Genomic DNA, 27,601 nt, shown 5'->3' with positions numbered 1-27,601 from the left:
AACTCTAGTAAAACAAAATTTGTGTTCTGGTATTATTTCTTAAGAGTCAACCATTTATAAAAAGCCTGTGGGACCCTAAGAAATAGTTTCCTTGCTTTCAGTTTATAGGGAGAAACAGTCAAGTGAATGGAAAGAAAGCCTCTCTTTGGCAGAATATTGAAAAAAAAAATGAATATAACATCACAGATAAGAGAATCTGAAATAGGTTCTGCTAGAACTCATTAGATTAAGGTGTTAAGATTTTGATTTGAAATAGGACAAGAGATGTCTGTCTTTACTCTGGGATAGCTGTTCCTTTGGCCTGGATAGCACAAAATATTTGTGTGGTTTGCTCCCTTCAAATCTTTGCCAAATGTCACCTTATCACTGTGGCCTTCCCTACACATCCTATCTCAAACAGCAATCTCATTGGCCAAAGAGTGTATGAGATTATATATAACCATCCCATAATATAAGGAAACATTAATATAAGCAAGTTAAGAATCTAGCTTCCTTAAGCTTGACATGGTGGCATATACCCATAATCTCAGCTACTCAGGATACTGAGGAAGGAGGATTGCTTGAGCCCAGGAGTTCAAGGCCAGCCTGGACAACATGGCAAGACCCCATCTAGAGGGGAGAAAAGAATCTAGCTTCCTCTAAAAACTGATTTGATTAAGGGGATTATTCTTAGCTACTGATCCCTGAAAAGCAGCACAAGTCAACTAACAGTCTTTAACTTTCAGGAAAAAGATATATAGAAATGAGAAAAAATTATTACTTCTGAAATAGTTAGGCATCATTATTTTGAGACTAATATGTCTCATGTTATGAGATTACTTAGTCTCATCATGACCTATGAACAATACAATATTTTTTTCCTCTTAAGGTAACTCAGATTTTCTAAGAATTAAGAGAAAATCTGTTGAGTGTAAGTTTTCCCTTAACTAGGCTGGAAATGCAATGTATTACTCAAGTCTTGATAATTTAGAATTAAAATCAAAATACTCCAAAACTCCATATTCCTTTCTCTCAAAGTGATCAGATCATTAAGGGAAAAAAATGTATTTAATGAAATTAACGGATACATGTATTGTTTCGGCATCCTTCCAAATGCAAAATGTTCAAAAAATATTTCATTTTTTAATGACCGATTTAAACTGTGATCTAGTTAATAAATTGAAGGAAAGAAACTAATGCAATTGACTATAAAATGATATAAATATATGCATATTACAAGGTTCAAATGCTTTCTATTTACAGACTATAAACGCACTGATACTTTTCTGGTTTGTACATTAGTCCTTACTTGGCTTTCCTGCTCCCTGGTGCTCACAGACTGAAGGAGGCCTTTAATCTCCATTTCATGTTCCACAGCTTGTTTGTTTCGGTCACTTAGAAGGTCCTGCAGCATCCTTTCCTTTTGCTGTAGACGCTGGCATAGCTCCTCTGCTATCTCCCTCTGCCCTGGTTCGACTTTGCAGAGCAATGTTGCACTAAGATCCTAATACAGAAGAGACAGTGTAAATTTTTGGAGAAAAGAATAGCCTCTACTACATATCAAAGGGCTTATAAGAATCTATCACAGAAGAAAGAGATGTGAGATTCTTGAGAGTAAGTATCATATTTCACTCATTTTTGTTTTTCCAGATCTAGCACAGGCCCGGCACATAGAAGGCTATAAATACGTGTTCAGGGAATGAATACTAACAAGACAGAAAAGTATCTATAGTGGCAACTTACATATTGTTTTCCAAAACAAGTTATTTTCCTATTTGCTCAGGGCACACAATAATTAATGTTAGGTGAGGATAAATGGACACTCAGTTCATTTATTTTCTCCCCAGTGTAACCTTATAGAGGGAGCACAAAATGATAAGCTGAAAAGGAATAATGAACACTGTATTTATTGGCATGGTGACAGTTTCTATTTCTATACTGAGAGATAGTACATGGTGATTGAAACTGTGGAGCCATACTGCCTAGGTTGAATACTGGATCTGCTACTTATTGGCTATGTTACCTTGGATGACCTACTTAACTTCAGAAGTCTGTTTCTTTGTCAGTAAAACAGGGATCCTAGTACGTCCCTCACAGATTTGTGAGGATTCAATGAGTTAATATCCACTAAGCTCTTAAAACAGTACCTGACCTAGCATGAACTCTATGACTAATAAAGATTAGCTATCATATTGTAGATGTATTTTTTAGATCTCATTAATCCTCATATGACTTCTCTGAGAAAGATAATCGCCACCTCAAGTTTACAGGTGCGAAAAAAAAGTCCCAGGGAAGGTCAATGACTTTCCCAGGCACAGAATGGAATTAAAGATGGGTCACCAGCCTCCCAGACCTCGAGTACTAATCCAAGGCTGAGATTACATAACCACTAAACCAGCTGTCTTTAACTGAAGTCTTGCCTCCACTTCTTTGTTCCTGTCATGCAGAGATGTCTGTAACTGCTGAATGATACTCTCTTGTTCCTTCTGCCAGTGGCTAAATTTGGTTTCCATTTCTTCTTTCAGCCACTGGAGGTTTTGACAGGTAGTAGTTAACTGTTCCACTTGCAGGCCTTTGGCCCTCAGGAGACTCTCCATACTCTACAGTCACAAAGAGAGCAACCATAAGTCAAAGGGTCATCCCATACTCCTCAGACTAAACAAGAAATTAGATCCACCTTTAAATTACCTCTTAAATTATTGTCTATGAACTTTTTTGCAAGATAAAACTTAGTACCTAATCCAGCAATACTAATATTAATCTATTTTTGGTTTTTAGGAACTCTTACCTAGTTTGTTGGGAGACAAATATAGAGTACATGATACAATGAAGTATTTTAGAGGAAGTATGCTATGCTATAAAGTGACGGACTTCTTTAAAAAGTGGCAGATCATTAGATATATAAGCTCTAAAATAAATATGCAAAAAAAGCCCACAGTAAATGTCAATAAACAAGTGTTCTAATGATGGCAATACACGGACATGTATACAATATTAATGAGAAAAACACAATAATTACATAAGCATCCTGACAATGCTTATGTAAAAATGTGTGTATTGATGTATATTAATATATATGTCTGAACAAGGATTAGAAATAAATTAGAACTATGTAAATATAAATCAATATTCACTGCCTCCCCCTACAAAGTTCATAATACAAAAGAAAGTAGAAGTGCTAAAACTTCTTACTTTCTCACATACAACAATGGAATTAGTGACTGCTATTTTTGTTTGTCTTTGGTTTTTTCCCCTCTTATAAAGCAAATACCCCGGTTTTCAGAAAATGATGGAAGAGCCTCATGCTTCAGGCTTAGAATACAGGTGGGAGAGGAATACCAAAACAGGTTTTGCCCTTACTTGCATCGTAGCTTCATTGGAGGATAAGACACCCCGCAGTCTCTCTAAGTCGTGATCTCGCTCTCTCACAGCAAGATGAAGCTGTCGCACTTCTTTTTCTTTTTCTTCTAGAGCGGAGAACTTTTCATCTATAGCCCGCTGCAAGGAAAGTAAGGCTCCTAAATCTCCTTAAGATTCACTATCCTGATCACCTTTACCCAAAAAGATTCAAAATATGAAGGAACATAAAACCAAATTCCAAAAGCATCATATTAAGTAGACACAAATTTCTATAATACCCACGTAGATAGAATGATCCATAGTGTCGTGAGCAAAATCATGACATACCTCTAGAGCGACAGCTCTATCTTGTATTCGCTGCCGAAGTTTCTCCAGCAGCATTTCATTTGCTTCAAGGGTTTTGTCCGAGTTACCTCGATACTGTAGGAGCTCCCGAAGTTCCTGCAACCAAAAACCATTTTCCTTTATCCATTTAACCAATATTAAATGAATTCCTACACTTCGCCAAGTAATTTGTTATTTAGGATAAAAAACAAAGTGCGATAACTCTCCTCAAAAGGAACAAGTTTAGCAGAGACAACAAACATGAAAATTGCTAACTATTCTGCAACATACACCACACACAGAGGTGTTAACTATTCTGCAACATGTACTAGCTACCAGAGAACACAGGATGCACTGCCTAACTCCGCCTGAAGATGTCAGTAAATACTTCACAAAGGAGGTAACATGCATTGAGCCTTGAAGGACTAGGTGGATTTTTCTCAAGTGAAGAAGTGGTAGGGGTGCATCAGAAAGAGAAAAAAATGTATGCACAACATATACACACTATGAAAAAAATTGTACCTTCAATGAAAATTAACGGATTCAATGTGACTGAGGCACACAGGAGGTAGTAGAACAGTCTTGGCGCCCCATTTTTCCCTAAAACTTTCCTTCTATCATCTATATTACTCTGTGGAAGTTTCTGTACAGATGTCTTCACTTATTAAACTGAGAGCAGAGGGCAAATCTCTTTGTCTTCTCAACACCCAGCATAGTGTCTGACTCACAGAGATGCTTAGTAACTATTTTCTGAATATTTACTGCTTAAATCTTTCAGGTCTGCATGTATTGTTTCTTACACTTGTTGGTTAGTACCTTAATTCACAAACTGTGTTTTCTGTTTATCTTATATCCTCCTGATTCCCACCTCTTAACTTCTACATATAGCAGGTACTGAACATAGGTGGATTAGTATTTTGAGATTACGTGAACAGAAATTTCACAGCTCTATGAGCCCAGATTTTGTTGAAATTGTACAAATTCACCTGAAGCAGCTGCTCCTTGTGACTCAGACTATGGTTTAGGTGCTGAATGTTTTGTTCCTGGGTTCTAAGCTCATTGCATTTTTCAGCCTCCAGGGTACGAAGCTGTTCGCTCTTACACTGCAATTCTTCTTGTAGTTGCTGCAAGGCTTTTCGCAATTCCTAAATCAAACATATTACCTTTTTAAAGCAACCTAAAATTTCCACACAGTCATGAGAGTCAAGGCATTAAAAAATGATACATCAAATTACCAGGCATAATTTTGAAATTAATTAGAATTCAGAGCATCTGTTTGCTTGCTATTAACTAATGATTTAGAACTATCCAAATGAATATGTACTTTAAAAAACACATTCAATAGCACCACCTAACTTGTAAAATTATTCTTGTCAGTTACAACCTCTTTGTGAAATTTTTACTTTTTAGCACAAGCCACTTATTTTCTGGCTGCTCAAAAGCTACCAAAATGTATCTAACAAGAAGATGTACTTTGCCACTTTGTTATCAAATTGTTTATAGGAAAATAAGTACCACCATTTCTAATATCTTACCTTTATGTTTAAGTTTAATTCATTGTTATCATCAGTAAAGCTGCTTTTAACCATTAAAAAAAAATGATATATAAAGTAGCCGAATGTGCCATTTTTAAAATTGCTATAGAAATTATTATATTAATACATGAATCCAATAGGAAGCAGAAAACTGTGAAAATTACGGGTGGGAGTAGGAAGTAAATTTGCTCTTATAGTTCAATACTTATTTTTTGGTTTACATAAGATCTACATAACCACTAAATGGGACTCTTCCCACTATAAACCTGAATCTTTATTTTACAATAAGCTCAAGGATTTTTCTATCATTCTCTTTTCTAAAGACCTCATGGTGACTGTACTCATCTTTCTTAATTTGCCCTATGTAATATTTTTCTAATAAGGAAACCATGTTACTTCAGACAGCCTTAAAAATGTATATTCTCATCAACTACACAAAACTTAGTTTATGTAAATAAAAAAATTAAGTATTATTCCCACCCCCACCCCTGCTAAGACATCTGAAATTTTAATATTTCTAAAGGAAATTCAAGGTTAATATTTAATCTTCAAATACTAAACCAGGGAGATCCTTCAAAAACTACACTTTTAAATCTGAGTGTTGAACAGCCTAAGAAGAGAGACCACAAAAAAGGTCTTTTAAATCTTAAAAAAAGAAAAAGAAAAAGAAAAAAAGCAGCATATGCTCTAAGCTAACAAGATAAATGAAACATTTAAGAATTATGTATTTTATTTTTCAAAAAAAAAAAAATACATGGCTAATTGTGCATGCCATTCCTTTGACCTTGGTTGTTCTTCCCTACTTTTCTGTCTGGCTGACATTTACCTATTCTTCAAGAATAACCTCAGATACCTTCTTCATGAAGCTTTCTCTAATACCCTTTCTCAGTCCCTCCTAGATAGTCCTGTAGGACCCCAAGCATACATCCTCCTCAGTATTAACACACTGAAATTCGGCTTATGTGACTCTTTCGTACGAAATTATAAGTAACTTAAGAGTGAGGAACCTGTGTAATTCACCCTTGTATTTCCAGAACACAATCCAATATGGTAGTCCCCCGTCAACTGCAAGGGATATGTTCCAAAACCCCCAGTGGATGCTTGAAACCTTGGATAATATTGAACCCTATATAATACCATGTTTTTTCCTATACACACATACCTATGATAAAGTTTAATTTATAAATTAGGCACCCTAAAAGATTAACAATGATAACTAATAAGAAAATAGAAGGATTGTAACAATATACTGTAATAAAAGTTATACAAATGTGGTCTGTCTCTCAAAATACCTTAATATTTTCGGACCATGGTTGACCACAGTTCACTGAAACCACAGAAGGTAAAACCATGGATAAGGGGGGACCTACTGCAGCTGGCAGATGGTACAAGGGCAACAAGTGTTGAACTGAATTACCATGATTAAGCAAATGACTCAAGGGTTCAATACAAACTGTAGTGCTGGAAAGTTATTATCAGGGCAAAGTCAGCATTTAGGGCTACAAAATGGTTAATGATTTACCTGGTTATGTTTCCAAGAAGCCTCTTTCTGCTGTTCTCTCTCATGTGCTGCAGCCTCTACAAATTGCACACATCGTTTGGCATCAGCCAGTTGGCGTTCTTTCTGTCGTACCACCCTCTGGAGCTTCTGTATCTCAAGCTGGCTACAGAATAAAGCACTCTGAAGATCAAGCACAGCCACCTGTTGCTGAGCTGGGGAAGTACCCTCTGAGCTCTGAAAAGAGAGTAGAAATCATAACCAGGAGAGCAAGCACTGAGCCCCTGTGGAGACAAAATCAAGCCTATAACCAAGAATGGTGTATTTCCGACTGGGCTCTCCTCCTGTCCTATGTGACCCCCACATACATGAAGGTGTCCAAGCTGGCTTTGGTGCAGCATTTCTCGAAGCTTTGCCATTGTGTCATTTTGACCTTCAACGACCTGGTACAACTCCTCAGTCTGAAAATGAGAGAGGGAATACCAAACATGTTAGCAAACTAAATATAAATTCCATTATCTCACTTGTACAGATTTTACTAACAGGACTATTCCAAAATACCAATTTAGGTTAAGCTACAATTGCTCCAGGCTAAGATTTGTTAGTCTGATGATATCCATTTTTATAAAACATAAAATACTTGTCTACTTTGATAGGAACAATTGTTTCCTCACAGGTCCTTGATTGCCAAATGTTTTACCTCACTTTCCCTGCTTTTCAGAGTTTCCTTGAGGCTCTGAATTGTACCATCTTGCTTCTGAGATGACTCCTGAGCAAACTTCAGTTCACAGCTCATTTCGTTAAGTTTCTCTTGAAGAATCTGAATTCAGCAAAGAAAATCAGTTTTTTAGGTCAATGATTCCTTTTAACTTCGAATGCAACCATAAAGTCTTTCTTCAAATCTAGTGTTTAAAGGATTCCTTAGGGAATATTATCTTATTATTTTTTTCCCACATATAGTAACCATTAAAGCCCTAAGTAAATCAGCAAGAAAAACTAGCCATAAAAATGAAATACTTCCTTCAATACTCAATTGCCTCAATTCTCATGCACTGTGCTTTCTCTGTGATGGCAGCCATACCCAGCACGTGTCCACATGGGTCACTGAAGATCCCTTACACAAAGACAAAGAAGTTTCTGCTATTTAGTGTAGGACAGGACACTACAAGAGGACACCCGGCCAGAAGTTCAGCATCCCAAATTGTGGCAACTTTCATCTAAACAGATATTAAAATCCATGAGCTATCAAGGGGTAACAAGGTAGGTTAAAATCAAAAACAAACCTCCTGTCTCAGTGCTTCTTACAGTTGAAGATTGCAAGCAAGTTTTAATCGCATCCCTGAAAAGCACTAGAAATTATGATCTGCGCAGAGTAAGCTAGAATCTTGATGAGAAGTAAAGGGAAGAACTATACTTTTAAATGAAATATTCCCTAGAGCACCAGGAGTATACAGTATTCATCTCCCAGGTCCTACGCAAGTTAACAGACTCCTGCTAGAGCCAGTCACATCCTCAGGTAAACCCTGTCATCTCCAAGGGCATAGTACTGATCATACCTTGTTGGTGGTTTCTGTTTGCTGGATTTTTTCCTGGAGTTCTGCCAAACGGGAATCAGATACAGACTGCTGAGTTATAGTGGTCTCATTTGAATTCAACTTTTGTTGTTTGAGTAACTCTTCGGTCATGGGCTAGGAAAACACAGCAATATAAGTAAGTTGGGTTAAACACAGCCAACAACAAATTTTATATTTATCTTCAAATGTCTGTGGCATCTTTTGCTAGAGATTTAGAAAACTAGAGTTATTACATGAATTATCAGTATGAATTCCTGAAGACAGACCTGTTCCTTGTTAAGAGCACCGATTCACCTTCATCCTTACAATGTTTCCAAGCTCAGTTTCCCACCCCATCTTTCCCTACTAATTTACACAAACACAACATATTCAGTTAAAGCAAATAATTCAGAGTTTAAAGAGAAGGGGGGACTTCAAAAAGGAAATCCTTACGATGGCCACATATTTGTTTTATTCTATTTTTAATCAGGGAATTGAAAAGACATACTGATCAAACTTACACTATTCCTAAGAAATGAAAAGTTATATTCTAATTACCTTTCTTACACAACATGCCTGTTCACATTGGAAAAATTGGTAGATTTTGAATATGGACTACATAGTAGATAATAGTACTTTATGAATATTAAATTTCCTAAATTTGGTAATTGTACTTAGAGTAATAAAAGAGATGTCCCTAGGAAATACAAGCTGGAGTATTTAGGGCAAAGGGGTATAATATCTGCTACTAACTCTCATATGTTTCAGAAATTTTAAAACATAATGTGCACATACAGAGAGTGGGAGTGACAAGGCAAATGTGGCAAAATATTAGCAACTGGCAAATCTGGGCAAGGGGTACATGGGAGTTTTTGGTACTTCTCTTACAGTATCTCTATATATTTAAAATTATTTCAAAATTAAAAAGTTAAAAATAAATTTGAAATACATATGCCTATGTATAGGTGGATTAACAGCATTAGCCTGGATAAATAATCCATAGTGGTCTGGGAAGGAGATATGTTTTATAGGGATATCAATTCACTAAAACTATTCAGGAGGGAAAAACATATATTATTTATATATGAGACAACTGATCAGACTAACATAAATTTATTGAACTATACCTAACAATCACTATGAGCTTAAGGATGTTAAAATAAAACTTTAGGAATTCACTATGGCATTAAATTCCACATCCCCCTTCTACCTCCTTCCTCTCTAGTTAGGAATATAAATTCATTACAAAGAGAAAAAAAAGGCAACTGCTATTCATTTTTTCTTTCTCTCACATTTTCAAACTTTGATAATCACCTTCCAGGCAGTGGAGTTACCACTTACCATAAATCCCTTAGACTAGAAGTATAAAAATTTCAGAAAAAAAATCTTTTCTATCCCTCCAGTGCTTTTTTATCAACTTTTCTGACATCTATTAAATGCTTCACATGTGTGAGGCACTGTGAGGAATACAATGATGACTAGTGTATGGTTCTGACTCCCAACAGTATTAGTCTACTGAGAAGGCAATCACATCATGAAAGTATAAAGAAAACATTCATTTCAACAGAAAGTATAGGAAAGGCTTCTTGGAAGGGACTAAATTTAACCTGGATCTAAACAGAGGGACAGGATTTTGGGCATTCTAGGCAGAATGAACAAAAGATCCAGGTATAGGGCTAATGGATATAAAATGCTAACTTCCGGTTCCATTACCTGTATAAGCAGAGTGACCATATACTTTATCCCTCACATCAAACCACTTTTAAGAGTTGAAAGAGTACAATTAACAATTATGTTAGGACAACAGGTATAACATGAGATCACCCCAGGCAAACCTGGATATTTTGTTATCCTATTTATAAGCCCATAGCCTTTTCTGAATAGCTAGTAAAGCCCAATTTTTTTCCACTATACTATTTGGTAAGTCAAAATCTCAAAATTCTAAAAGGCAAGAATATCAAAGAAGTATCAAAAATATTCTCAATTATAAGAAGATAAATTAGAGAAAATAAAAATAATCACAAAGGTTCTGAAAAATTGGTGGAACATCTCATAAAAAAACCTGGACTTCTGACATCATCCTCTTGAGGCTAGACTTCACTGCTTACTTAGAAATGAGAGTGGATCTGACTAGTTTAGCATCAGTTACCAGTACAGCATTCATTAATTTCATTTACTCAACATGTATCTGTTGAGTACTATGTGCTAGGTACTGAAGATAAAGTGCCACACAAGACAAATGAAGTTCCTGCTCTCTTGAAGCTTACATTTTGCAGGGCTTGGAGTGGGGAGCTACATAGTAAAGAAACAAGGAAATACACAGTATCAGATAGTGACAAGCCCTATGCAGTAAAATAGGAAAGCATGATAGAGAGTTGGTGGGCGAATTACTCTAAATTGCTTGATCAGAGGAAAGTCTTTATGAGGCAGCATTTAATTAGAGATCTTAATGAAAAGGAGCCAGTCCTACAAGGATCACCAGAACAATACAGGCAGAAGGAACAGCTAATGGAATATGAGCCTGGGAATGAGAAAGGCCTATGTGGCCAGAGTAGTAATGTGAGCCATGTACACGTAATTTTTAATTTTCTAGTAGCTTCACTGAACAAAGTAAAAAAAAAAAATAGGTGAACTTAATATTTTATTTAACCCAATATATCCAAAATACTATCATAAACAGGTAATCAATATAAAAATTACTAATGAGATACTTTATATAATTTTTCATACTGGGTCTTTGAAATTCGAGGTATATTTTACACTCACAAGCACATCTCCATTCGAACTAGCCACATTTCAAGTGCTCAATACCTCCTAAAGGCTAGTGGCTGGCTTGTGGATAGCAAAAAGCGTAACAGGCAAGGGGCACAGTAACATACAATGGGGTGGAAAGGTGGGCAGAGGCCAGGTCATACACAGCTTCAGTAGAGTAGGGTTAATGGGTTTCACTCTAATTGAAATGAGAAGGGACTGCATTGTTTTTAACAGACAAGTAATCACATTTAAGTTTTCAAAAGATCACTCTGTGGTGAATGGGTTGTTGGGGTGCCCTAGTAGAAGCAGAGAACTAGCTAGGAGGCTGCCGCAGATGGGCAGGTAAAAAGACAGCAGTGGCTTGGATTATAGTGGTAGTAATGGAGGTAGTAATGGATTTGGATATGTTTTGAAAGCACAGTTGACAGGACTTGCTGGTGGACTAGATGGTGGGAGAGGGAGAAAAAAAAATGGGAGTAGTAACTATTTTAATAGATATTTACAATTCTGATACATAAATTCAGTATTTGTTTAATGATAAAACATTCTCTAACTTGGCTTCTTACTTCCTCAGTGTAAAACATCTCAGCAATAACATCTACTATATTTTGAGACTTAATCTATAACAAGCAGAATTTTTAAAAACAGCTTCAAGTTTAAAATGGCAGGGAAGGTGATCATATTTATTCACTTTAAACCAAAAAAATCTTAGAGCTGTGAAGGAAACTTTATAAACTAACCATGATCCATTACTATTTTACATATGAGGAAGTGGACACTTGAAAGAAAGAAGGTATGTAATCTGCCCAAGGTTACACAGGAAATCAGGGAAAGGATCCAATTAAACCAAATGCACTCAGGTTGGTAATGTATCTTTCATTTCTCTAAACCTATTGCCTATCATAATGCTGGGAACGTTGCAGGGATCAAAAGTTTTTGTTTAGTAAGTGAACAAGAACAAAAAATACAAACAAAAATAGGCCTTCAGTGGCTCTCTTAGAAATAACATTATATACATGCTTGAACAGCAACTTTAAAGCCAAAGAATGCCGCAGTAAAGTACATTATGAATCTGGATCTCATCTGAACCCATCCTGGCATGAATAATCATAGGAAACCTCTAATTCTATAAATGTAATATACTGACCTAAAAGTTGGAAGATATTTCTTTTTTCGTAATAATTTATTATTTTACATCTCAAGATATGTTCTTACAGTCTGCCAAAAGAGCACTTAGCAAGTTCCACTGAGTTGACAACTCACAATGAATTCTTGTGAAGCATCAAGTACATAAACCAATCACTCCTATGATGATGGCGTAGTGCACGAAATAGCAGCTGATTTGGTAGAATCAGTGTTACTCTCCAGACCATCAGCTAATAAAATCATGTAATGATAATATAATTTTAAATTAAGTCACTTTTGATTCCAGGTTAGGACAAATGCTTTCGAGCATCAGAAAAGAGAATTGCTGCCAGGCCTAATGTTGTATAATGTAAGACCTTTAGGCTAAAAGGCAGTTATTTAGATCTTCTAGGCTAACAGCATTTTTCTTAATACTTTCTAGTCCTCACAGTAGTGAGTTATAGACCTCAAACTGCTATAATTTTCTATCCTATTGTTAATAGCAGGAGACAGATAAGAACCATCAACTAGCATAAAATTAAAGGCCTAATCTTTAACCAGCATCTAATGCCCACACCTTCCAAGGGCCTGATCTACTTAATATAACTAAGAGAGGGATAAATTTACCATAGTCACAAAGGAGCAGACCTTGGCATTGCAAGGTTTGAAGCAAAGAACTCCAGCTCTTTGAATTTAGATAGAAAGGGAAATTGCACATGGGCCAGAGCTCTCCCAATTGCTGTTTACTAAGGGACCACACCCCTCCTATCTTAGCTTTTCTAGTTCAGGACCAGACAATAAAGGAGGAAATTATCAGCAAGAATAAGGCTTCAAACCTCTCTTTAGATATCTGAACAGCCTTGGGTCCTCGAGCATAAATTCTGCAGAAGGCAAATAAATCACTTTGCATAATATTAGAAAATCAGTAAGCAGGAGAACTGTACTATTGCTGTTTTCCTTTAACATAAGAAAGGAAGAAGAAAGAGAAAGAGAGAGAAAGAGAACAAGAGAGAAAGAGGAAAAGCAATCAGGAGGAATCCTGATGTTGATATTTAATAGTGTATACAATACAGTCTAAGTGGAGGATTAAACAAAGGAATCAAAATGATCTTACAGAACAATCTCACCCTTTAAGATAATAGGTTTTCTTCATATTTGTAGTAGAATTTAACTAAAGGAAATTGTTTTTTTCTTTCATGGTTTTTTGTTTCTACAAACTATAAAGAGAACCACCCCCAAAAAATTCCATTATTTCTATTTGTATATTTGTTCAGAGAAATAGACAAAAGCCAGTCTGCCATTGTCCCACCTAGCACTGGTTGTGCCATAAAGCACAACAGCTCTTAAGAAGCTTAGAAGTCAACCAGATTTAAACAATAGATCGGCTGTCCAAAATACACATTTTATTTACCTATTTTCCCCCACATCCTAAATTAGAGAAAATGGCATAATAATTAAACACCATATTTCTTGAAGCTGAGAATTATTTTCTCCCTTCTCCTAATTTTTATTATTCTAGAAAAAGTCAATAATGTAAGCCAGGTCACAGCAGAAAGGTCATACAGTACTATTTTAAAGCTCTAATGTCCAAATTTTGTGAAGTAAAAGGCCTTGACCTAAAGATACAGTTCCCATAGTTTACATGTGCTCATTCGATGACAATTGTCTTCACATAATCCCTGAAGAATGATCTTCCTAGAATCTTTAGGCTAGAAAAAGAGGGCTCTTGGTTTAAAATAAGTACTTACTTAGGTTGATATACTTCAGGCAATGTGGTTTAATGTACAGAATTAAAGTGTCTTGGCGAGAGTGGTTGGAAATCTTTGGCTCTGCATGGGCTAAGTTATTTAAACCATGAGCTTTCCATATCTCTAAATTGAGAGACTGCCTGAGATGATTTTTAAAATCCTCCCCAACTCCAAACTTTGCTGAGTCAAAGCACCAAAAGATAGCATTTTTAATTAAATATGGAGAAAAAAACTCCTTTTGTTTTGCCTATAATTTGTAAGTCTTTACATAACTTTCTACAATATTGGCCACATCTGAAGTGGGGGGGGAGTTTATTTCCTATTCACCCTGCCTAATCTACTTTCGGATCTCTGTAGGAAAACATCATGTTTAATTAGTAACATCTGTGTCTAGTCACACACATACTGGAAAGCCCAAATTTAGCTATGACGCTCCACTGAAAGAAAAGGAAGTACACAAGTGTCACGCATACAATACTTAACATTTTACACAAATGAAAATACATTGACCTTTTACTTTTTCATAACACTTTCATATATGCTATTTCTAATAATTCTGTGTAAATTTTATAACTTTCTATTTTCTGCTTAAGTTTTTATTGTGATACACATTATATACACAATAGAACTACTTTTCAAAAATGTCACATGACAATCAACAATTTGTTATCAAGCTCTAAATTTCTGGAATGATGTTGACTAGTAGCAGGCTTTCCAAAAATGCCTTCTAGATTGTCTATCTTTGTATCACTAAAAAATCTGCATCAAGTGGAACATGCCTGAATGTTTCACAAAGTTAACTGAACCTAGCATTTACTGTTGTTATAGAAATAAAATAGCATCTGTCAGGTCCCTGTATATATAGCTGAATTTAAAAGGCTGGCTTGAAATCAATTGGGCAGACATGAATAACTCAAATTAAGATCAACTGCCATCCTCTAGTCATTAAGAATTCAAAAGAGTATGATGGATGAAACTCTATCATCCAATAATGGGGGAATCCTTTCTTAATATCAAATTATCTTCTAGTAGAGCTCAGTAGACAAACTGGCTATTAAGAGTTTTCACCTTAACATTTTTAGTGACAATACTATACTTGAATTCCTGTCTCTATTATGAAAAAGTCATCGTTAATCCTCAAATCATCTACTAATTATAACACTGCTCACATGTTATAATACTTTCTTGGTGGTTTAATAGGTTTTCCCCAAACCTTTACCCTCTGCTCTAATCGTTTTGAGGATGAAAGGCTTAATGCTCCAAGGAGAACTAACTAGAAATCTAGAAAGCCAGTGGGAGAAAACATCTATAAATCTAAAAACAAAACTGCAACAAAAAAAGATGAAAAAAAAAAAAAAGCAGGTTAGAAGAAAAATTCTAGTGGCAGAAATGAGATTAAATGTCTTCTTTTTATAGGATAAAAGGGAATTGGAAATCTCTTTGTCTTAAAAGGTATACATTTGGATAATTAATGGGCAGGCCAACAGATAATGTTACAAAAAGGATTGCAAAAGCAAATTATCTGAATATTAATCACATTTACTAAACGGGACATAGCAAAAAGTGCAGCAAAAATGGGCTTAATGATTAATTTGCGCAAGTCTAAGAATATTATTAACCGCCACCTAAACAGAAATCATGTGAAGCCTGAGACCAACTAGCTATAACCAGAAAGGTACTATGTAGCTATTTTTGTATACCTGGACCCGGAGTGGCAAATAATCCTCACAGAGATCATCCCACAGCTCCTGCAGGTCTGAAAGCTCCAAGGGATAACTCACGGGTGTCTTGTAAAGGGGTTTCAGAGACCTATTAAGGAAACCGGAACTAACTCCATCGGTCACGATATGGCCAGGCTTGGCTCCAGGTGGGCTGGATTTCACTGGAATGGGAAGTTTGCTCCCTCGGGGGCTCTGGATGGGTTTATAATCAAGACCCTTAATCATGCTAAGAGCTAGCTCCAACTTGTGATTACACACGTGCTGTGTAGCCTGTTCATCTGAACAACAGTCACACTTTACAAGTTCCTTTGCACTTCTCTCAGTCTCCTCATCTTTCTGTTGTGGAGGACTAGCCTGGACACTCGCATCCAAAGATTCCACGGAGGAACCCGGTGTCTCTTCCTCCATGCTTTCTCCATCTGGGGGTGCCTTTGTGATTGGTAAGTCCGGTGGCCCAACCTCAGATAACGCTGGTTCTTCAGTGCAAATGCTGGTAGACCATCTGCTGGAAGGGCCACAGGAGATACTTCTGGCCACCTTTCGAGGCACCTTACAAATGGCTTCATAGTCAGAATCGGCAACCCGCAAAGCTGCACAACCACGGCATCTCCTGGGTCGGTTTCCAGGGCCTTCCGAAGCATGGCAGCTGTGTGGCTCCTGAATCTGATCTTCATTTTCTACCCAGCACTCAAAGCCTGAATAGGTAAAGTCTTCCTGGAGCAGTGCAGAGTATCTCACATCGGGTAAGACGGACATGTCAACCGTCCCATTCCCCGCCTTGGTCTCCGCGCCAGAGTCATCGTTATTCTTCCGATACATACTAGCAATGCAGAATTTGAGGCGATCCTTCTCCAGCAGCAGCTTCTGCAAGCGCTCGATAGAAAGGGCTTCAATCCGGGCAATAACGGTGTCGAATCTATAGATCCGATCAAGCATGAAAGCACACTTGCTGCAAGCAAACTCGGCTTTGCCATCGCGGGAGACATCCTTGCCCAGGACATGCGAAAGCAGGACCTGGAGGTTGAGCTTGGACGCCGTGTGGAAGATCCAGCGCCGCTGGTTTCCACACAGCTCCCGGGCACAGATCCTGCAAATCTCCTTCATCTTCCCTACTAGCGAGTGCCGAGCTTCCTCCACACGGCGGCGGCCGCTGGGTGCTCACTCACTGGCTCTTGGCTGCGCTCCGTCTCGCGCCTCGGTGGTCTTCGGTCGCATGGCACAGCCCGGTGTGGTCCCACTCTGCAGGGGCGCACCTCTGCCACCGCGCGCCGGCTCGGGTACCAGAGCGCCAGCCCCGCCCCTCGGGCAGCGGGCGGGCGTGGAAACGCCTCAAGGGGATGCTGAGTGACAGCAGCGCAGGCAGCACCCGGGCCCTGCCATGTCCCCTACAGCTGGCTCTCCCGCCAGCCGCCGCGTCCTCAACGTCCTCCCCTGCTGGCAGGCTGGGTTCCCGGTACGCCTGCGGCCACCCGCTGCTGACGCAAAGCCTCGGAGGCTGAGGATCAGATTTCAAGATGGCGCTGCAGCCGGGCGCCTGCGGCCTGCGTGAGTCTCCTCTGGGAGCTGTAGTCCTGGCTGCCGGCTCCCAGCTCTGCGCATGCGGGGTGGCAGGAACGGTCCCTCTCCCCCAGTTCGCGGGGGAACACAGACCCAGCTCACAGTGGGCACGGAGTGGAGAGCCGGCCGGGCGCTGGCCACAGCCAGGCCACTTGCATCTGCTGAGAGCTCACCTAAAAGGCGCACCAGTCCCCTCATGCATCCTCCCGCCTCTGCAGGATGTCCTGAGGCTCTTCGTGGGGAGGAGAAAGCTGACTCCACTCCCCCGGTGTCCACGGGCAGTGCCACGTACTCTGGATGGAACAGCCTGGTGGCGCCGCTAGGCACCGCTGCGCGCCGCCTCCTCCCGACTGCAGCCCCACCTCCTCTCCCTAACCAGGCGGGTGCTGGGTTAAAGGCCCTGAGGCTGCGAGGCGGATCGGGAGAGGGTTGATAACCATCGGGGGTGGGTGGGAAGTTCAGTTCTACCCTTCCCTTGATTATTGAGCAGGAATATCCAGAAAAGAGAGAACAAGTAGTTTTTCTCCTCAATGTTGTGGGGTGGCAGGAGGGTTACTACCCCTGGGTGACTTGCCATGTTTAAAAAAAAAAAAAAATCAAGACAGGGTACAGAGCAGTCACTTGAGAAAGAGTCCAACAAATACCACGTGAATGCGTCTAGTTAGCCAAGATTTTGAAGATAATAGAAGAGAAATGGGCTTTTTCAAGAATGTAGCCACCTGAGAATAGATTACCATCACCGGATTCTCTTAAAGGCTCAGGTAGACCACAGTCCTTATCTTAGGGGTGTGGAGTGTAGACAAACACCAGCACAAAAGACTGAGCTTCTTTGAGCTAGAGAGTCCGGGGTGTCCGCCAGTGCTGCTCTCTCCAGAATTAGGGCTGGGAATTTCACTGGGAATAGTACCTTGTTTTATTCAACACTATACAGTTGTAAGTCCCCCACCCTTGGGTATAGAACTTGGAATGCACACGAAGAGGAGGGAAGCTGGAGCTCCGAGTAGGTGGTACCATCCGACCATAAAAAAGTAGTTATTGTATCTTCTTGGCTTGAGAGGCGTTCAGACACCAGACAGGAGGAACAATAAGCAATTACTTGGAGTCCCTCAGAACAGAACATTTCCTAGTTACGATCATGCTAAATTTTACTAACTTGGCCTTGTGAGGTAAGACCAACAGCATCTAAGTTTCTCCAAACCCTATCCTCAAGACAAAACCCACACTCCTAAGAGACATACAAATGCCTTCTATGAGATCAAAATAAACCCTCAAATTTCTTATTGAGGATTAAATGAGATGATTTTGGGAAAATGCTTTAACAGTGTTTAGCTCATTAAATTATAGCTAATATTATTTTAATATTATAATAGTGGAATATTTTAAAGTAATTTTTAAAACATGTGGCTCTGCACACATAAGATTGTATTGTTCTCTTATTTAATCACCATCGTAGCTCCACAGTAAGAAAGGGCAGTCCTTAAAGCTTGGGGTTTAGTAGGCTACAGAATTTTGCCTATGTAATTTCACCTAATATGTATATTCTGACCCTAAAACCAAGAATGTAAAATAGAGTTCCAAGTAATACTACCACTGTATTTTTGCCTGCCCCTAGGAATGTGAGCTTCAAAGTCAGAAAAAATTAAGCAACAATCTGGAATCTATAGTGATCCATAGAAAGGTAAGGAGTTTCTGCACTCACCCAAACTGTTGGACAGACTGCCTGCCAGGACATTACCCTGTTGTATCCAGTCTTAAGTGTTGTCCTAAAGAGCAGCAAGGACTAAAAGATCCATAAAAGTGCAAATTAAGACATTAATCATGGTCTCATCTTTGACAGTCAATGCAAATAAACCACCACATTCTCCTACTGGGAAAATGCTAATGAAACAAAGTGCCTTTTAGGAGCTAACCTTGAATAATACTTTGTATTGTTCTCTGTTCCTTAATAAGATTTTGTATCTGATAGTCTCCACATTTTAATGACAATGTATAGATAGGCTGGTGTTAAGGTCCAAAGGGATATACACCAAGTTGTTTGCAGTGGGTATGTCTGGAGAGTAGAATTATGGATATATTTTTTTTTTCCTCATTTGTTTTGTATAATTTTCTACAGTATGTATTGCCTTTGTGGTAAGAAAGAAATATTTATTACTAAGAAAAAGGTAGGCTAAACACATTTTGGTATATTCATATAAGACAATACAGTACTCGCTGGCAATAAAAAAGAATGAACTTAGATATATGCAACATGGATGAATTGAATCTTAAAAACACGTTAAGTGAAACAAACCATGTACAAATAAGTACATCCTGTATGATGTATGATTCCACTTATTTGAAGTCTAGCAACAGGAAAAATAAATCTATAATGATAGAAGTCAGGAAGTGATTGCAGGGTAAGAAATAGGATGAGAATTGATTGCACAGGGGAACAAAGAAATTTTCTGGGGTGATGAAGATGTTCCATATCTTGTTTTGGATGATGATTACATGGGTGTGTACAATTGTCAAAGCTCGTTGAACTGAGCGCTTAGATCTGTAGATTTTATATATATAAGCATATTCCAATTTAAAAAGATAAAGAGTAAATAAAAGTATGTATTGCCCCAAGACTTTTAATCTGGGGGATTTCTTTGGCAGAAAGTAACCCCACTTTAAACATAAGAATAGTTTTGAAAATTGGAAAGATAAAATGTAGTCCAGAAGAAATTCTATAAAAGGCCCGATTGCAAATTAAAAACTTTGTGGTTCCTAGCCATATGACCTTTGGAAAATATTATTTTATATGCATGTGCACACCTCACATTTGTAATCCAAGCAAGTCATGTTGTTAAAACTTAGGGTTTGTGATGATTTATAATAGTATAGGATGATTACTTCTAAAACGTATTGAAGGCACATAATAAAGGAAAATTTGAGAACAAGTTTCATATTATGATAAACTATTATGATTAAACTATTAGTTTTATATGTCAGCAGTTTGCCCTCAAAAGGGATTGATAAATACATTTACAAACACTTATTAGCTGTGTGTCCTAGGTCAAGTCACTTATATCTGGCACTTAATTGCCTAATCTACAATAAAATTTATTGAATTTAAATAGCAGTTTTCAAACTTCAGCATACATCAGAATCACCTGGAGGGCTTGTTAAAACAAAAATTGCTGGGACCTACTCCCTTGAGTTTTTGATTTAGTTAAGTAGGTCTGGGGTGGGGCCCAAGAATTTGCATTTTTAACAAGTTCCCAGATCATGCTGATGATGCTGCTCTCTGGGAACCATGCTTTGAAAACTGAAGGAGAACTCTCCTAAGCTATATTAGTCAAAAAGATCAGAAGTTCTACAGATAAATGGAAAAACCCATTAATGAAGAATTACTTCCAAAAATCTATGTTAAATTCAGAGAATTATATTTCCATTTGGAAAAAAATTCCTAAGTATTACTGTGATGGGGGTCTTTTGTACTATTTCTATTTTGACCTCTACATTTTTCAGTCTGAGAACTGTCTCTTAGAACCATAGCCACTTTTATACTCCCTGTGTGGCAACAGGATTGTAGGGTTTCTAAAACCTAATTCTGAGCTGGAAGGGAGTTTCCAAGAGAACCAGAGAAGTGGAAAATCTCCATGTCCCAAACCAGTTGTATTAGGTTTCACTGCCCTAGTTATGACATTGGAAATAGCTATTCTAATTACTAAAAACTATGACAAAAAAAAAAAAATGTGACTTTGGCAAACAAGCTAAGGCAGATGAGAAAATGCAAGAACGTCAAAGTAAAGTCAGTTAGGCTTTGTGGTAACACACAAGCAGGTGTGTGATTTCCCTGTGCTGGTTGGAAATCTGAAATCAGAAACAATCATGCTTTGCATTAATTAATAACACAGCATTTCAAAACACTTGTTTTAAAACTGAGGGATTTCTAGTTCATCTACAGATTGCAGTAATATGGTTATCAGCAAAATCCATCTGATAGTAAACATTAGAGTCTTTCAAGTCATTAAACACCCATAGCTTGTCAGGTAAACTTTAAAGCATGTGTTAAATCAGTCCATGAGCAAGAATGCAAACTCAGTATGTCTTTTCTGTGTCTTCAGTGAGCTTTCAGTTTAGTTGAAAGGGAGAAAAAGTGCATGCTACAATTAGAACAATTGATTGGTAAATTAAATGGCACTGACTTAAATTCAGTGTGAGTGCAGAAAAGGTTGAGATTAGTATGGGCTGGTATAGTTGAAGGAGCAGGCATGGCACCTGAGAGGGGTGTTAAGATGGAGGAGGCAAAGGAAGGGCCTCCAGCAAAGAAAACAGCACCCTCAGAACTGTGAAAGTTGGGTTAAACACAGTGCTAGCCTATAGGTAAAGAAGATGTTGGAGATTTTTGAATGGCCAGGTTCATCCCTCCATAATCCTCTATAATTGTTCATTTACAGAGAAATTGTACCAAGGGCCAACTGTAAGCCAGACACTATGCTATGGAGGCCCTTGGCAACTAGAATTTGGTTAATGTTTTGACAGAGAAAAAAGAATTTGGACTTAATTATGGACTTGAGCATTTTAGGAAGATTAGCCAGGCAACAGGATGGATTGCAGTTTTAGGATGACTACAGAAAGACCTGCTAAAAAGACATCATAGTTATTTATGTGTGGGGTAATAAAATCTGGTGTAAAAATGGAAAGAAAGTGATAAATATGAGAATCGCCTTGAAGGAATGAGCAGTACTTGATAACATATACTCAGAGAGGATGAAAGAAAAGGGTTAAAGATGGAGATATGGTTTTGGATCTGGAAGACTGGTAGAAAAATGGCATAAACCAACAGAAATGTGGGAGTTGGAGCATTCATTTGCAAAAAGATAATGAAGATTTTGATTTGGGACGTACTGAGTTTAGGTGACTGAGAAAACTAAGTGGAAGACTTAGTGGAGCTGTCCCACAGTCTAAGCACAGATGAGAGGGGGAAAGAGTTTCAGGAATGACAGGGATGGCTCATATTGTCAAAGGCTAAAGAGAAAGTATCAGGATAGATGAGGTCAAGCACAGCGTTTCCTGATGTGAATGGGTGAAACTGGGTGGACTTGCAAACATCAGAGTATACCATTAACTCCTCAGAACCCTTCCCTATCAAGCCAAATGCTAAGTTTTTCCCAATCATTTTTCTGAACAAACCTAGCATGTATTATCTTCACATTTTCCCTACTTTTTCCATTTCAGGTTCTTAAAACCTGATACCTGAACTATATTGCACAGCCTTAGAAGCTTATGCCTCTAATTATCCTTCATATTATTTCCAGAACATTCATAGTAAAGATCTATCATTGTCTACTACCTATAACATGAAGTCTAAAATGCTTAGCCTGGCATTTCAATATCTGTAGGAAAAGATCCTAACTTACTTCCCTTCCAGCTTCATCTCATACTTCTTCCCTAGCCAAATGGGAACAGGGTAAACTTTTGGATATAGATTTGTTTTGTTACCTGTATATCCCTGCCTCCCTCTTCACTAATTTGCTGGTCAGGCCTTTGGTATTCCCTTGACTCAGTAATTTTTGCAGAGCAAAGAGCAGAGGCTGTTTGAAGTCAAGCACATTTCTAGACTTTTATGAAATTCTAAGCCCATTGAGAAGATTGAGTCAGGTGTCCCATGGGTAAGAGGAGAGATAGAAATGTCTTTGAAGTCCACAAAAGAGGAGAAGGTGAGATTTCACCCACATTGGCAAGAGACTGGAGGTCAAAAAGTATTAATAACAAGGATTCACCTCCCTTCCATATCAGTGCCCTGGAAAAGCAGCAGGATCTCAGAGGGGAAGGCAGTAGGATAACTTAGAAAGGTTGGACTTTAGGTCAAAGAGTTCTGGCTCCATAAGATTCCAATACAGCAAGCTGTTAGGGTTGGCAAAACCATGTGTGCTAAGGTGGGGGTGCTTTGGTGGTAGACCAATGATCAGAGTAGTCTTGGTGCTTTGGCACCTGGTAAAACCTAGGGACCTTTAACCGTTACTTAACTGAGAGCCAGTAGGGAGAGTTGGAAATACCAAATGTATGAAATTGAATTTCCCCCCAGCCTGATAAAGACAAGGACTTTAAACTGATTTAAAGAAAGTAATGTGATATTTCCTGTATAATTTTGAGATTTGTGAACAAAGAATCATACCCACTATAAACCTTTTTGTGGGTGTTCATTGGTGCTTAGTCCTAGACCTTTTTATTCTCTTCCAAAGTCATCTCATCCTTTCCTCTCTTTATACCAGTGGCTTCCAGTTTATATCTTTATCCCAGAATTCTCCTGAGTTCACCTCTCAAATAGCCAGTTACCTATTTGATATCTGCATATGTATGTGTCATAGACATCCCAAAATTACCATACGAAAGACTGAACTCTTGATTGACATGTTCCCTTTGTCTGTAGTGCCCCCTTTCCTCCTAATACAATACTGTTTATTAGAAGGCAGCAAACTGTGGACTGTGGGCCAAATCCAGCCCCCACCTGTTTTTGTAAATAAAGTTTATTGGAACATAGCCATGCCCATTCCTTTATGTATTGTGTATGGCTGTTTTCTGGCTACAGTGGCAGAAACTTTACAGCCTGCAAAGCCTCACTTATTTACTATCTGGCCCCAAGCAAATAAAATTCGCCAATCCCAGCTCTTTACTTTTTTCAATGTGCTTATCACAATTTGAAATTATTTGTTTGATTACTTGGTTATTTATCTGTCTCCCTCATTAGAATGTAAGCTCCCTGAGGGGAAGGCCCCTGGCTTTCTTATTCTTACTGCAGCACCTATCAGCACCAGTCCTAGCCATGATAGGATCTCAATAAATACTGGAATTGATGACAATGAATGAGCTGTTTATTATGTCTAACCTCCTTCCAGATTAATCTTTCTAAAACAGAGGCCAGATATCACTCCTGCACAGAAACAGAAACCCAGTGACTTACCCATTAATCATAAACTTCTTTACCTGCCTCTTAAGGCTCTCTGAATCTGGCTTCACTATTTTTCTAGCCTAAACTCACCATCCTCCTATGTATGTTCCATTCCTGCTACTGCTTCTTAACCTTGAACTTCGCCATCTGTTACCTCATATACTTGGTCTTTTCTACCACTAACACCTACACTGTCAAAATCCTATCCAACCTTCTAGTATCTCCTTTAAGCTATCTTTCTGAATCCCTTCAAAAGATATATGTCTCTTCTTGAAACTTCCAAAACACTTTTGGTACCTACAGTAATTTGTGTGTCATTTCTTCATGCTGTCTTCTCCCTAGTAGCTGGTGAGCTACTTAACTTTCTCATCTTGATATCTGCTATGGTTTGAATGTTTGTATTGCCTCCAAATTCATATGTTGAAATCCTAACCCCAAGATGACGGTATTAGGAGGAGGGGGCTTTGAGAAGGATTAATGCCTTTATAAAAAGAGACCCCAGAGAGCTAGCTAGCCCCTTCTACAATGTGAGGACACAGCAGGAAGTCTATGAACCAGAAATTGGCCCACACCAGACACCAAAACTTCCAGCATCTTGAACTTGGAATTCCCAGCCTCCAGAACTATGACAGATAAGTTTCTATGGTTTACAAGCCACCCAAGTCTATGGTATTTTGTTATAGCAGCCTGAACAGACTAAGACAGTACTTCTGATACGGTACAAGATACTGCTTGGAACAGTATCTTTCTAGATCTATGTAAATAATCATTGAATGAATGAGTAAATCAATGCCTTTCCTTTTCATCTCTCCCTATTAAAATCCTACTCGTTCCTTATACACCAAATCTTTGCTGCCCACCCCAGCCCATAATGATTTTTCCTTTTCCTACGGCCTTGTATTTTTTTTTCATCAGTGACTTTCTTAGACTGTAATCTCTAGAAGGCAGAGACTACACCTTATACATCTTTGTGTTCTTCCTTCACCTAACAGTACCTTGCACATTATAAATGCTCAATAAATATTTCTGATGAAGCCACCTGTTTTTCCACCTCCTTTGCTGCTCAAAAGGATCAGAGCTATATTGCTTTAGCTGATAAGGCCTGCTTCTAAGATATGTTACTAATAGAGGTTGTCGGGAGATAGTAATGATGAATGAGGATTTGTAAATGAGTCTCCAGCTTCAACATTCATCAGCTTAAGAAGGGATACTGAAAAGCTACTCTAAAAAAATCTCCTTATATGAAGTTGTCTGGAGCTGCCTGAGCTGCTAATCTCTGCAAGGTTTTCAGTCTCTGCCTTGAGCATTTAGAACACATTCTTGCCTTAACCTTCAAGTCAGATCTCTCCATGGTAACTAGGAATGTTTGCTATTTTAGGAAATATGCCTCACTGCATGCAGTGCTATTTACATTAGGTTCCAAACAAGGCATAAACGCAATGGCTTGAGTGTCTGCTGACTTGTGTAAGTGGGAAGGTCCTTCTTAATGTGTGCCTCTCCCTAACTCTGTCATCCTGTTTCATTTTTTAAGCCAACCACATGTTAATGCGTTCTGTTTATCTTATACTGGAGATAAAAAGAAACCAAACAAGAATTCCTTCAGACCCCCCTTTACAAGTACATCATTTCTTCTTCCTTCACACCCCCTAGGTCTGGTTTAATTTTAAAACTTCTTTGAGATGAAGCTTCTACCATTCTGTAGAAGGAAATAGTATCAATAACTGAAATAATTGCTAGCTTTTCCCTGCAACTATGTGGATACCTTTATTGAGGAAGAGGAAAATAACTTTGTAAACTATATTAGATTTTCTGACTTCCCAGTGAAAAAGATGTGGACCCGGTGCTGCAGATATCAAAAAGCTGCTGGGCACTCACGTCACAATGTGCTATTGATGTGAGTGGATATCAAGAAGGATTCGAAGGAAATGTGGAGTGATGTCAGTGGCATGTCAGTGTATGGCAGTTTTTTCTTGTTATATGAAGTCAATTATATAATAGAAGTTCATAAGTATTATTCAAGTATACTGCCGCTAAAATGGATGCTGTAGAATGTTTTTATAGAGTGGAAAAGGAAAACAGCTACAAGGATAGTACAATCAATTAAATAAAATAATCTTTATCAAAAGTGTCTGTCTTATTGAGAGAATGAAGGCTCTGAAGGGAAATTTCCTGTACTCAGAGATTAAAGTGAGCCTAGTCCAGAATTTCATACTGGCATCACATGAGAAATACTTATCTGTGGGAGGTAGGGTAAATGAGTATTTTTCACTTGGACAATTCAACCTAGAAGTATAAGATCCGTGAACTCTCCTTTCTTCTAAGGCCCCACTGTGGTGTTCTCAACTGTGAGGGGTAGGGGGACTAGAGGAAGTGAAGGAGTCCTCAGAACTCAATCTGCTTCATCCTCCAGCATCAGTAAGGGATTCCAGGGATGACTTTGCGGTGATGAGGGGATTCTCTAGCTTCTGCAGAGCAGGCCCAAAGCTTAGAAATTGAACTTTTTTGCCTTCCACATTGATGGGGGCTCCTGTGATGAGAGTTGGCATGGCAGACAAAGGTTTGGGTGTAATACAGTGGAACCATACAGTTAGCAGACAAGATAACAGCCACAGCATAGGCTTCAGGTATCACAAAGAGCAAGGCTCACCATATGTTACCTATACAGAGAGGAGAGACAAAGTGCTTTCTAATTGGTTTTATAATATTCCTTACCCCATCTAATTCACAGAATGGACTATATGAAGCAGTTAATAACTGTTTCAAGCCATGATTTGCTCTCTCAAGAGATAACATCAATTATCTGCTCTCCAGGCAATCCTCACTCTACACAACCACCAGGATTGCCTTTCTAAAATATAAATCCTATTACTTTTATTCTCCTTAATTTTTTTTTTAATTTCCTGGTACCTACAATGTGAAGTCTTTAGTTCAACATTTATGGGACATTTCAGCTATATATTTTATCATTCTCCAATATTTATCATATGTTTAGTAACACCAGTTACTCCCAATTCCTTAACTAAGTTCCACACCACCGTATATATTGTTCCTTGTCTAGAATGACCTTCTATCTTCTGCTTGCTGTATGTATTCAGACTTTAAGGCTCCAGCGCTAGGGTAACCTCCTCGTGAGTCCCTTTTTGGAGTCAATCCCTCTCATCTGCGGGTTCCTGTGGCACTATGCATATATTTCTCTCTCCTCATTTATCACACTGTATTTAGTACTTTATTTACATGCCAGTCTTTCTTTGGACTATAAGCACTTTGAAGGCAAGGAACCCCTAGACCAATGGTTCTCACTGAGCAACTGTACGATCTCTTAGTGTGCATGTTGCAAATTCATGGGGGTGTTTCTTTGTATGTTGTGACAGTAATGAGTGGGGTAAGAGGTGCTACATAACTTGAAATGTGTAGTACAAAGCATTGTCCCAAATTCCAAATGACTTTTGAATGTTCCATTGGGTGACGACAGAGGTAATAAAACTGTTTATAATCATCTGAACCCAGAACTTAATTCTGCTGTAG

At 38.4% G+C, this 27,601-nt stretch overlaps 1 protein-coding gene across 35 annotated transcripts in view; it reads right to left on the bottom strand.

Moving 5' to 3' along the window:
- Positions 1–27,601, bottom strand: part of LOC138390872 (myomegalin) — a 201,279-nt gene that overhangs the window by 62,171 nt on the left and 111,507 nt on the right. For 29 of the 35 annotated variants that reach the window (XM_069480750.1, XM_069480755.1, XM_069480751.1 and 26 more), the window contains 9 exons: positions 8,253–8,384; positions 7,397–7,516; positions 7,065–7,157; positions 6,721–6,933; positions 4,650–4,808; positions 3,667–3,780; positions 3,340–3,477; positions 2,400–2,579; positions 1,289–1,483 (listed from right to left, as the gene is read on the bottom strand). In XM_069480750.1, the coding sequence (XP_069336851.1) occupies positions 1,289–1,483; positions 2,400–2,579; positions 3,340–3,477; positions 3,667–3,780; positions 4,650–4,808; positions 6,721–6,933; positions 7,065–7,157; positions 7,397–7,516; positions 8,253–8,384 (1,344 nt within the window). Of the gene's footprint in view, positions 1–1,288; positions 1,484–2,399; positions 2,580–3,339; positions 3,478–3,666; positions 3,781–4,649; positions 4,809–6,720; positions 6,934–7,064; positions 7,158–7,396; positions 7,517–8,252; positions 8,385–15,576; positions 17,438–27,601 lie in introns of those variants that run through there. The other 6 variants (XM_069480748.1, XM_069480749.1, XM_069480758.1 and 3 more) reach the window with 2 other exon arrangements.

The sequence above is a fragment of the Eulemur rufifrons genome, chromosome 8, assembly GCF_041146395.1.
Source record: "Eulemur rufifrons isolate Redbay chromosome 8, OSU_ERuf_1, whole genome shotgun sequence".
Lineage (NCBI taxonomy): Eukaryota > Metazoa > Chordata > Mammalia > Primates > Lemuridae > Eulemur > Eulemur rufifrons.
Note: the sequence above shows the minus strand (reverse complement) of the source record. Positions and strands in the feature narration are given on the sequence as shown.